This window comes from Seriola aureovittata, chromosome 9 (assembly GCF_021018895.1).
Source record: "Seriola aureovittata isolate HTS-2021-v1 ecotype China chromosome 9, ASM2101889v1, whole genome shotgun sequence".
NCBI lineage: Eukaryota > Metazoa > Chordata > Actinopteri > Carangiformes > Carangidae > Seriola > Seriola aureovittata.
In genome coordinates, this window is record NC_079372.1 from 17410969 (window position 1) to 17424650 (window position 13682).

At 42.0% G+C, this 13682-nt stretch overlaps 1 protein-coding gene across 1 annotated transcript in view; it reads right to left on the minus strand.

Annotated features, from left to right (window-relative positions):
* Positions 1–13458, minus strand: part of lhfpl4a (LHFPL tetraspan subfamily member 4a) — a 33555-nt gene extending 20097 nt beyond the window's left edge. Inside the window, exon 1 of the mRNA XM_056385752.1 lies at positions 11871–13458. Coding sequence (XP_056241727.1) covers positions 11871–12279 — 409 coding nt within the window. The 5' untranslated portion in view covers positions 12280–13458. The remainder of the gene's footprint in view (positions 1–11870) is intronic.
* Positions 13459–13682: the final 224 nt, after the last annotated feature.

A 13682-nucleotide genomic window follows, 5' to 3' on the forward strand; every position in this document is an offset into this window, starting at 1 on the left:
CGTGGAGCTTTCCCTCTTTTCTTTCATTCCCTCTTTACGCTCTTTCACTCTGACAAGCTAGAGTAAACTCTGTGCTTTTTTTTTTTTTTATGTAGCTCATCATTTACTAATTATATTTGGGGAATGTAAGGTGAGCATCAAACTCTCTCCTGGTAACATCTTACTATTTATACAAATTTTCCAAATTATTGCCTAAATCGTTAAAGGTGACGCCTTGACCAAACTTATTTTCTAGGGATTTAAAGCCCAACCTCCCCTTCTCTCCTCCATTCTTTCTTTTACTCTTCCTTTATCTTGTCCTCACTCATCCCTGTGTCCTTCACCGGCTGAGGAGGAAGTTGCTGGCACGAGGCCTAAATCTGGAAAGAGGATTGGCAGGCGTACAGAGGCTTGCACATAACCATATAATGTGTCATCACACAAGTCCAACCACCGTTTTTCATTGAGCAATGCGAAGCAGTTTTGTGATATACTGAGGGATCAGTGAGCGGTCCCCTTTGGCAATCCATCTAATTCATAATTAGAGGAGGAGTATCTCACTGAACCAGGCACTGGTACTGAAACTACACTTTACTAAACCTTACCACACTGGATTGCAGTGTTGTTTTTCAGCTTTTTATCACTGTCAAATACACAGTGTACGGTCTTACAGTATTTGTGGTTTGATAACATCAACCACAGAGTTTTCCTCTGAGTAGGATAAGTAGGGAAAGTTATGTGAAAATTTAAGGCATTAAGTACAAATCTACAATAATCCTACAATTACACACAGATTAATTTGAATATTGAATAGACGCTAAATTGCCTTTACGGGAAGTCCAACAGCAGAATATCCCACTTATAAATTTGTAGCCATGGCGATGAGACGTGTTCAGCGTGAATCCTTGCAAGAAATTAAAGCTTAATTTCCTCTACGGGTAACAGCAAGGAGGAGAACTCTATTTTTGCAAGTTGACACAGTAAAAGCTGGGTTGGTGAAGTTTTATAAATGATACTCTGACGTCCCGTTCCCCTGAAGGCAGCATGCTACAAAAAGCTGACAGAAACACTGAAGTAAAGAGCTGTTGCTATGGAAATGACACATGGTCTCAGCCTGTCACATAGGTGTAAACTGGCAGGTGTTAATGCTGCAGACCACATTCTTTGCAAGTAGTTGTAAGTTTCAACTTGTCTCCTCATGACTCTTTGGTCTAAACGTGCCTCAAACAAACGCCCCCCAAGACCACCTAAACAATACCTAATGTTCTCTGAACGCCTCGACTGAGAAACACTCTTCTTACCCTCAACAGTCCTCAGGATGAACTGTCATAAGCTTTTATATGGACTATTTCTTTGGTAGAAATGCCAGTGAAAATGTTTTACAGTGAGGTCGATTATTCATAGTTATGCAACTGATATCAATTCAATCAAAAACACATGTAAGTGAACCGACTTTTTATCAGGCTAAAGACCGCAGCGACATAAAGGTTGGACCCCCGCAGGTCTGTCTGTCTTTTCACTGTACAGCAACACAACAAATGCTGGCAGGCGCTTAAAGATAATCAGCAAAGTCCCTAAAATATAAAACCTAAATCACTGTTTCACTTAATTAATAGAAAAAATAAATGCATCCAAATGGCACCTGGTCAAAGCAGCAGAACTAAAGGAGTGAACAACTGAATAAACAGCTCAGTACAATACATGCATGAGTGAGAACACCATTGATCACAATTTGATCATGATAAAGCTATGATGAGAAATATAGCTTGTTTGACAGTCTGAAAAAAGCCAAATATCAAGTCTGATGTACTGCAAAATAATGAACAATATATCCTTTTGAAATGGAGGTACATATGTAAATCCTATTACACATTAATGAGAAGCATGGATGATGTATAGTAGAGACATTTTCAATCTTTCCTCATACTGACACATCTTATCTACAGTCTCCCTGCTGCTTTCTCTCTCTCTCACACACATACAGAGTGACAATGCTGAGAAGGGTCAAAGGAATCCATTATTCAGCTGTCAGGATATTTTTAGAAACACCCCGGTGACTTTGGAATTATTTATTAAGCCCCTAATAATTAAAACATGTACATGGGGTTGGGGAAAGCCGGCCAGAAATCTCAGAGAGAGAGAAGGCGAGAGAAAGAGAGATAGAGAGAGAGAGAAAGACAGAGGCAGGGATATCCCCCAGGGAGACTCTTCTCTTTCTCTCTTCTTCTGTACTTCTATATTTATCTCGACCACTGCAGCATCTATTTAGCTCCTGCTCGAAACACATGCACGTGGGTGCATTTATCTACATACGTACACTGGCACTACCGTACAAACCAAGCTATACACATGCACACACACAAACACGCACATGGTCTTTACGCATTTACTAGTGAAGCAAAAAAAAAAAAAACTGTGGCTCCAGAGAAGAGAGAGAAAACATTCTCATTAATAATGCAGCTCTCACACCATCATACACACATTTACCCGCTGTCTTACATGCTCACGTGAACGGATGCGTGTGGCCCCGCAGACACACATGCAGATACACAACCGCTCACACACACACACACACACACACACACACACACACACACACACACACACACACACACACACACACACAAAAGAAGGAGCATATCATCAGCATACACACACAAACTCATTCACGTACCGTTTCACTAATTCTCGTTCTGTCTCTCCCTCCTTCACACACACACACACACACACACACACACTTTCTGCTCTTTCTGTTCCTCTCCTTCTTTCCCCGTCGCTCCTTCTTTACCTCACACTATTTGTAGAACAAAAATGGACAACAAAGAAAAACAACCACTGTCTGTGTGTGCATGTGGGAAAGAGCAAGAGAGCTACAAAACACAGAGCAAGAACAAAAAAAAAAAAAAACTGGACTGGCCTCACCAGAAAGTGACCGCGTTGGTCGTTCATGCAGACAGACAAAGGGTGACATTATTAGCGAATGCTAGCCCAGTATCCCTTGGAATTATGTTCATATTGGAGGAATCCACTCTAAGCTGTTTACATCCACTGCTAACATTCAGTGGCAATGCAGAAAATGTTTCCTATATGCAGCGAGGCAGAAAGTAAGAGTAGAGTTTCTGTTCTGTCACAGACCTGTGATCAACATTTATGTTTTATTATGCCACAGACATTTTGCCCATTGCCAATACTGTACGCAATGCAGCCTGAGACTGTATTAAAAATCCCATATTGTTCAGTTTTCCAATGTTTTATCTGAAGTGTTGATCCATAAGAAGATATATTTGTGGTTTTAAGAACCAAAAACCATCTCAATGTAGTTTTACATCTCCTCTCTCAGGCTTCTCTCTGGAGCTTTAGCAACAGCAGGTCAGTGAGCCAATCAGAAGAGAGGCTCAGAGCCTGACTGTTTTCTGAGTGGTCGAATAAAAATATAGCAGATTTCAGGTAAACACTGGATCGTGGGTCCGGGGCTTGGGGCGTGGCTAATGGGTGGGGACTGCTTTGTTGTGACATCACAAAGTTACAGAAGTCCTGACGGCTCGTTTAAAGGCTCAGTTCCTGAATACAGGCTGTGTGCATTTCTCTGTGGACTGAGCACTTTGATACTTTCACAGTATCAATACAGAACCTAGACCTGCTTTATAATCAGGAGAGACATGGTGATCTCACTTCATACAATATGGAACATTTATGTCAAAATTAGCATGTCATTTGGTGAACACATGTATTGTAGGCACCCTATTATTCCCTTTGAGTCCAAACCTTATCTTTTAAGTTTTATTTCCGAAAAAAGGTCAGAGTCCAGGGTTTAACGTAAGACTTTAATGTGTTAGCTCTGCAAACATTTCTTGGATGCTGCTCTGGAGCTGCGCTTGGGGCATCTGGCATGTAGTGTGGCTGTCTTAGCTCGTAATCTGACATATGTGTGTGAATATTAATGCAAATGTGCACTCAATATGATAATTGCTTCTTTTTTTTCCTGCTGTCTCTGTCTTGTGTCATTCATGAACAAATTTTAGATTCCCACTTAAAGGTGGAGGACGTGATTTTAAATCAATACACCTGTGGTCACGTTCACTTGTGCTTCAATTGCACGTCTGGGGTGTATTTGTTTTGCTGTTGAATTCAAATATCAACAGTCTCTCTCCAAAATTGCGTACCAAGGGCACGTTGCCTACATTGTGTGTGTGTGTGTGCCGGCTACCTCGCTGGCTCGAATTTGTGTGTGTGTGTGTGTGCGTGTGTGTGTGTCAACACTGCTACTGCCAGCTCTATCTTTATGCATTGAGTTTTCCTTGGATAATGGCCATCGATAATCAAAGGTTTGATTTCTTTTCATTATAAACCTTATTAACGGCGAGAGAGAGAGAGAGAGAGAGAGAGGAGAGAGAGAGAGAGAGAGAGAGAGAGAGAGAGAGAGAGAGAGAGAGAGAGAGAGAGCACCAGAGAAATACTGCCCTTCACCTGTTAAATAATTGACATAATACTGTATAATTAGCCTACAGCCTACACTGGATTTTTTTGAAGTCTTGTTTCAGTTTTTTTTACCTTCTCGTGGATCTGTTTCGCGGTGTGGAAGATGTGCTCGCTCGCTCCCTGTGGACTTTTGAACATGGCGGGTGAAATAGAATACAGTGAGTACTCGACCAGTCAGAGATGTTCAGCACTGCAGACCACACCCCCCAAAACTCCCTGAACCTTTGGAAAGTACCCCCCCCCAACCAGGGACTTTTTTGGGGGTCGATCAATTACCCTGGAACTAAATTTAAACCCTGGTTCCTGCGGTGGAAACGTGCATAGTTCCCTCAAAAGGTTCCTGGTTTCTGGGGAAAGTTACCGCGGTGGAAACGCGGCTTTAGAGCGAGCCTCGCCGCCTCAATCAGAGACGGCCAAAGTCAGGGGTGGGAGCTTGTGCCTGTCAATGAATACATTATTGGCTTCTGGTCTATTACTCCTCCCCCACCGAAGCTTCAGGCTAGCGTTAGCTGCTGGAAGACATCGCTACGGTTGACTCACAGGCTAGCAAGCTCCTGGGATTACAACTATTTCCATCCTTTGAATTATTTTCCATTCACTCTCTCTATTCCCCAATTTACACACTATTCTCATCTTTTTTTCTTTCCCGCTTTTACACACACTCACACACACTCACATAAAGACCGAACAGTCGCTGACAGGTCGTTTCTCCCAGGACAGCTCATCCCCTGTGCCGCGGCCCATGTCCTGCTTAGTTCTGTTTAATATTGCAACAGACAGGGTCAGACGTGAAGGAGGGATGGAGGCATGAGCTGATGGAGGAGAGGAAGGAGAGAGAGAGTCATCAAGCTGAAATGGCTGGTGGGCCACTGGGCTTTCCTGTAGTACCTCATTTCTGCTGGAGGGATGGAAGAAAATGATAAGAACTGAAGAGAGATAGAACAGGAGGAGGGAGAAGAGGAAGATGGAGGAAGAGAAAAAAACGGAGAGCAACATGCAGAAACGAAACAGACCCCTCAGTATCTGTAAGAAGGTAAAAACTCAAACCTTGCCTGAATTTCCTCAGAACACCTTGCACTAAATTCATCTTTGTTTGCAAAAGGTAAATTAAAACTAAATCTCTGTCAGTTTTCCCAGGAGCATTTTCCACTGAATTAATCTCAATCCAAGCAAAGGTGCAAACAGCGGCGCTCTTCACAGACCCTGGGTGCTTCTGGGAAATCTAGCCCTCCTCTTGTTCCTTTCATGTGAGGGAAAATGCTGCTTAGTCTAGATTCTATGTGTAAAATGACCCCTATCCACTTTCCCATTGAGGTGTGACATAACTGGGGGACAATAGGAGGAAAGTCACCTATTAGGAGGCAGCTGTTGATCCACTAATGGTCTTAACCTAATCCACTTTTAGCTGGTTTTGGTTTGTACCTTACCCTGCTGACCTCATTATTCTCTGGTGCTGTAAATTTCCAAAATAATGATTTAACATTCATTTATCCACTTTTAAACCCACTTATGGTGAACTGTTGCTCAGGAGTCCATGAGGCCTGTATCTCAAAGCAAGTCTGGCTCTATGGGTTATCTGGCTTCGCTGAGCTGGAGATCCTGGATAGCTGGTATCATCACGCTGGTTTTAATCTGGGTCAGACGCTCTACATGACAAGGGACATTATCTGAACCATGAGTGGAATACTTAATGTTATATGAAATGAAACAGTGAGAGAGGCGGGGAAACTTTGCAACAGCAACATGTGATTATTAGCCAATTGAAATATACAGAACACAATCACACAACTAGAACTTAGTAAGAAGTGGTATGTACAGATACTAACAAAACTAAAGTAAGGCTAAGGCTATAAATAACTGTGGGATTAATACATACTATATGTTATATTATAAGGAACTGGTATTTTAAATATGTTCAGTAGTCCAACGGATTATTAATAGATAATCTGTTTATTTACAAAATATTAATAGATGAACAGATGATTCCTAAATGATCAGTTTAGTCATGATTTTTCTTAAAAAAGGTTTAAAAGTGATGTACGGCTGTTTCTGTTGCCAAAACACAGAAGAAAACTACAGATTTCTGCATAAAGAAAAGAAATGATCACCTGATCAAACATTTGCATTTATAATTTAATGAGTTAAGAAAGAATTATGCTTGAAAAGTGTGAGTAAAAAGTCCATCATCACAGAGAGGAGGGACAACAGTCTCTCCTGGTGATGCACCTGTTTTTACTGTACATACAAAAACTGACATCATGACATGACCTGACCTGACTAATCTGCTTAAAGTGGGTCACACCCACACAACTACCCCCCACCCCCCAGTTCTGATGTCAGAGAGGTGTGAAGGGGTGGTGCTGTGGGGGTTCAAATGGTGTTTGACCATCAGACAATACATGTCCCTGAACAGCGTGTGAACTTATTCTAATAAAAAGGTGACAGAAGATAATTTTTTTATTTCCAATTATCATCTTTTGGAGTTTAAAAGCATCTACACTGTCAAAAATCCTGTTGATAGCAGAAGCAATTAATATGCAGCATTAAACATGCATCTTTGATTGCCATTCGTTAGTCTGTTAGCCCGGTCCTGGTGCAATGTTCTATTTGAATCCCGGAGTGGACACATTAGTGTGTCTTAACATAACTGTCATAGAAATCAAATAAAGGACGGCGGTGTTCGATTCCCATGTGAAACCAGCACTTTATGTTGTTTCTATTATCCGTGAGTGTTCGACAAAGTTAACCACGTTGTAATTAGTCTCTTGGCTTGGGTTTGCTTCCCCGTTGTCCCACAGCTTTGCCAATAGTTCTACAATCGTTCGTAATAAACAATAAACCTTTATCCAGGTCAATTATTGCTACACATTGGCCTTATTGGTAAATGCATTCACTCTTTACTGCCAGGAGTTATGAGTGGCACATTACAGACCTTTTCAAGTGCATTAACCTTATTCACGTTCGGTCAGTTCAGTACACAAAGAGACCAACTTTGGCCCATTATCAGCTTATAGATGCCAAGAAACACTGTGCCACTCTGCTCTGCCAAAAGGCCTGCATCCCACTGTTTTGGCCTAGGTGCCCATTTTTCCTCTCATCTTTTATTTAACCTTTACTAAACCAATCAGTAGCATTAGTTCACAACTGTAATTATTTTTTGGTCTGATCACTGCAACGTCTCCTCAACTGGAAGAACAGCTCACCCAGAGACTTTACTGTAGTTTCAGCTTACAGCACATAAGGGTGCGTGGATGATGACAAACTTTTCACTGGGTGCACATTCTTTGTTCTACCCTCCATGTGTTCCATGTAGCGCACACCATGCCAACCATCATGATCGGGGTCCAAACTGCTCCCTAATTGACACTTTTGGTCCATTTGGCCTAAATCTAGGCCACCAGCGGTTCAAATTGGCCCTTACTGTATCTGCTGTGGTACACTCTGTCACTGTGCAGTGCCAGGAGACCTGCTGCTACACCCAGCAGGGCAGAGTGGATGATTAAACGATCATCTCCAAGGTGGTGAACACCATTAGGCTGTCTGCCAAGCCTATCAGATGGTTTACCTCCACCACACATCACACGCATCCACTGGACGGACAGTAAAACCTTCTGAAGTTTCACAAACTCTGACATCTACTCGCAAATTAGAGGCAACATAGGTGTTTATTAGGTTTAAAAATAAAAAAATAGTGAGAGATTTTTTTATTATAGTCAGAACTGAACATATCTAAAATTTTACTTATGAAGAAAAAACATATGTTCTACAACTTAAGTTCTACTTTCGCTAAGTAGACATAAAACCCGCTTAAATATATTGAGAATGAGATGAACTTATGTTTCCTATGCAAGATGTTTATGACTTACAGAGATTTTGTTGAACACCCTGACAATAAGACTGAAATATACATCATCAAAAGCCAATTCAAACATCTAGAAAATGATAGCAATCAAAGTCCAATCTTCTGTTTGTGATTTCAAATAATAAAATTCAAACAAAATGTATCTGTCAGGCGGGCTTCTGCCTTGCTGCCGTGCAGAGATCGACCTCCAACCTTTTCAGCCAGACGGTGATGGATGGTGGAGATGTGGAGGGTATTGATGGCTAAAAGGGGCCTGATGTGACCAATGCAACATTCCTCCTCATCACGTACGCTTCACCCTTATTATCATTACGTATATTTTTATCCTCATTTATCAGTGGAAGAGGCGGCGTGAACTTTTGCAGGGGCCCAACCCCTAGATTGGGAACATCTGGCCTAAACCACCTAACTGTATAGAACATAGGTAAAACTGGCTCCACCTTGAACAGCTACAACAATAAACTGCTACATGCGCGTTGATGCATCAGTATTATCAATTTATTAATGTCTTGTATAATAATATTCAAGTCACAGGGGTCACATTATAGGAAATAGAATAAGGACTTTGCTGATAACACATCTGTACTTCTACATTATAACGGGATGGATTGTGAATATTTTCTTGGTTTCCTTTGTCCTCCGTGATAGGAAACTAAATATCTTGGACAAGTCGAGGCACTTTAAGACTTTCAATAGACAAAATGATGACAATATATTAATTGGGAAAATAAACTGATGATGAAAATAAATGTTAGTTTCACTCTGATAAGAGAGTCTAACATTTGAAAGTGGATATTTAGTAATCAAATGAAGCCTGAATTTTCAATATTAAATTTCTTGTCCCACCAATTACAAATCCTTCCATGTGGTGTCATCCTGGGTGCAAACAAAATCCCATACTGCCAATACAATTCCAGCTTTTGCACCTGCACAAATCAAAACTGAACCATCACAGGGCCCATTAGCAAACGTTTACAGACCCTCTCACTGAAATAGGTTTGAAATGCAGGACTTTCACTCGTAACTGAGAATTTTTTACGTTGCGTTATTGTGACTTCTAGGATCTGAAAAGTCTATCCACCACTGCATTTTTTAAATTTTTTTATGAATGTTTTACTTTATGATTAATGGTTTGCAGACCCAGGTTCAATTCCTGTTAAGTCATGAAGATTTAGATAAAGAGAGTAAAATCTGTACCTCTGCTGTTCTGTCTGATTCGTGCTGATTGTGGAGCACCCAACCCTTTCAACACACTCGGCAGAACAGAGGACAGAGTGGGCAGATGAGGATGAGGAAAAGAACAATACAGAAGGAAAAAAAGTGCTGATCTCTCTCTCTCTCCCTTTCCGTCTCTCTCTTCCTCTCTCCCTCCCTCTCATTCAGTATGCTGACTGTTTCTGTACAGAAAACTGACTCCCACGCTATTCTGCCTGGCCTATTTATCACATTGATCAGCTTATAAAGGAGTCGGATATACACAGGAGGCTCGCTAGAAATGCGTGCATGAAAAAGATCATGATTTTTTTTTTTTTTGCGCCTTCTCAGATACACCACATGCTGCTCTCACCACTCAAAGGTTAAATCTTACTGACATGGTCATTTTACTCACTTGGCCCTCATGACATCTAATCACCATGGATTAAACATTTTATTTGAGCCTTTTTTTTCACTCACAACAATGTTGCATTAAAACACAAGCACCAGCACTGAAAATCAGCAGTGCAATTAAAAAAAGACAGGAGCAATAAATCTTAATTTTCCTGTGTGGGCATTCCAGAATAATCAGTCAATATGAGCATCACTCTCTTATATCCTGACAGTAGAATAAAAAGTCAGGAAAGTCTATTAATCAGTAAATTGATGACAGACAACAATCTGCAACTACGTACAAAACCAATTAATTGTTTTACTCAATTTTTTTTTTTTTAGCAAAAATGGAAAAATAAATCTCTTATTCCAACTTCTCAGGTGCGAATATTTGCTTGTTTTCTTTGTGTCTTCTGTGCTAGTAAAGTGAATATCTGTGGGTTTTGGGCTGTTGGCTGGACAGAACAAGATGTTTGATGATGTCAGAGCGGGCTCTGGGAGCTTGGCATTGGCTTTTTTCCCCCTGCCATTTGCTGACGTACTCTATACCCCAAACAATTAATGGGTTATTCCAAAAAATAATAAATCTATGATAAAAATTGATGAGGTAAGTTAGTTTCATCCTCTGACAGGAGAGCACATCATTTCAAGATGGACTTTTAGTATCAAATCAAGCTTGAATTCTGTGAATATTTCATTTCTGGTGTTATTATTAAAATGTCACACTGTGCTTATCATTTCTCACATCATCTCCAACAGGCTCTTGTCTTTGGCACAGGCACAAATCCAACGTGAACCACTGAAGCGTCCATTTGTAAATCTTACATACACCCCACCCCCCTCCTCTTTCGGCAGTTGTCCGTGAAGGTAGCACGACTCAGTAACCTCCTGTCCTGCATGTGTTGGGAAAGCCACGATTTATCCCCCAGTCATTCCTGCAAACTGTAATCTACCCACACGAGCGGGAGAGAAAACACGAACCTCCCTGAAACACAGTATAATCCAATCGACCTGGAATCATCCCTCAAAAATAGCGATGGTCGCAGGAGCTCGTGTGTCCAGTGCACCGTGGCTACATCACGCCACACCGCATCGTATATATACGAGGAGCTGAGATGGATGAATGAATGACATTTGCATTTCATCAGCATAAAGGTATGATCCTGCTGCTGCCGCTCTCTTTCCAGATGCAGTGGTGTATCCACAGAGATGGTAACGCGGCTCTGTTAATGCTCTCGGTGCGTTACATCGGCGTGAATAATGGCTGAAAATCTATTCCTACTGTCTTTGGAAAAATCTGTTCAACACTCCCAATTAACTGTAACAAGACCTGGCATATACACCCATAGACATATATAGCATATTGATTTCAGTGGAGTAACAGACACCGAAGCTGCTGCACACACATGCACACACGCACACACACCACCTTATTTCTACCCACATGGTATCCCTAGGATATTTCTATAGTTCCAGTGGTAGCCTGCTCAATATACTGACCTCAGGAGTCCGTAATGATGTTTGATGATGTCACAACAATGCAATGCACGTGGGAATTTACAATTTTGAAGTTTTACAGGGACTGTATGTCATCTTTTTTCATTTTCAATCATTTCGACATTTTATATAAAAAAAATAGTTTTATCGTCCTTTCCCGCAAAAGCTTCTAGGTGCATAAAACGGAGATAAACATATTTTGGGAGATTTGTGTGGAAATGCCTCTGAAATAATATCCAATGTGGCAATGCATTGATTAAAAATTTGATTTTTTTTCTGTTATCAAATCATAGTGTATATGATTGTATCCTCGCTGTATACTGCAGGTGGCTGTTCATGCAAACAAAACAGATGGGTGAGTTGAGTTCTGGGTGGGTTTTTACCTGATTCCAGGGCCATGTCATTTGCACCTATGTGACTGAAAAAGTAAAAATATATCCAGAGCTGTACATGAGAGTCATCTTACCACACAGCAGCTGCATCCAGGCGCAGGTCTTGTAAACGGTGGAGGTGTTGCAGAAGAAGAAGAGCGCCATGCAGGCGATGCAGCTGAGGATCAGCACCATGGACAGCAGCACGAACACCGAGGCCGCCTTGAAGGCTCCGGATGGGATGGAGCTGAAGTCGGAGAAGCTGCCCACGCAGGTGAGCTCCCGGCTGGACGACGGCCCGGTGCCCACGCAGTAGTGGAAGAGGCCGAAGTAGCCGGCCTGCGGCGTGTTGACGCTGTCGCCGATCCAGTAGGGCTGGATGAACACCACCACGTTGACGATGGCGAAGCAGATGGTGAAGATGGCCCACAGCACCCCGATGGCCCGGGAGTTGCGCATATAATTGTCATGGTAAATCTTGGAGGCTTCTTGGGAAGGCAACATGTTTGGTCGTTTTTTTTCTTCTTTTTCTTCTTCTTACAGCTCTCTTTCCACCCCCGTCCTCCTCTTCTTAAGACTCTTTCAAGAAAAAAATGTAAATCTTAAAAAAAAAAATCCCAGACAGCTGGACACCCCTCACTATCCAGATCTTGTATTTTTTGTTTTACCTTCTCTATGTCAAAGCTTTCCTGCGCCAATATTCTCCCCGCTTTGGCTGTTTCTTATGTGGCTGTTAAAGGCTATTAAATGGGCCTACATAACCACACGATAAAAATGTAAGCTGCAAATATGTAGCCTATGTGATCTCACAAGACTAAACATTATAAAAATGAATGGGGGTGGGAAATGCTACATTGAAGCAATACAAAATCATAGCCTACCTATACCACTAATGAATAATTTACCAAAACCAGTGATTCAACATTGCTGTCTAAGGCTCGTTTCCTCGGGGCTACACCATGAATGATTAAAAAAAATCCATCAAAATAGGATATTCTTTATTTCACAGTCGTCGGTTGGAGGGGGTTAAAGCCGTTTTTCATCCTCATCCATCAGCGGAGAGCTTTCTTCAGGATGTCCTTTATTACCAAACGTGAGATGAGATGCGTTGTGTTGCCTGTAGCGCCAGCGGTGGACCCCGTTTTTACCTTCCGAGGCATCCGTGGGGTGCTCCCCTTTCCTCTGCTCGCCTTCAGTGTCCACGCACCGTGTAGAAATCAAACACAACGAAATGAAAATAAAAAAAAAAAAAAACCGAGAGAAGGTTTCAACACGAGCCCCTCTGTCAAATTTCAACAGTCCTTTCTCGTAAATCCGACATCCTCCACCGCCTCGACTCCATTATCATCATGCTTTTTCTCGTAGCCTTTATCCAGTAGCCTATGTCTCCTCTCCCTCTCTCCCCCTCTCTCTCTTTCTCCGTCCTCCTCCTCCCGCTTCTCTTCTGCGCGCCCCCCGGAAGATGCTGATGTTGTAGGCTACTGATGACAGCGATGGAGCGCGTTCACGTACGCGGGCACGGAGGCAGCAGCAGCGGCAACAGCAGCAGCAGCAGCAGAGAGGGGGGTGATAATTTGCATCAAAACACGTCTCCGCCTCTGTATCACCTTGAATTTGAAATCAGACCAGCAAGTATTCCCTCACGTGCGGATGAACAACGAGCGTTTTCGTAAGAAGGGCTCCATCACAACAGACCAACACTGGTCCACGGACCCCTGCTTGGTACAACCCGGGGAATCCAATGTGAGAAGATGTTTCTATGTGAGAAGGGTAGAGTAGAGCGAGTCACACACTTACAGTAAAATCACAATACTCCAGTTCTTTCACATTCCTGCTTATTTACAGTAAAGGCATTAATGAAAATTTAAGGAATCCTCTCAAATAACCCCCCAAAAACTATGTGATAT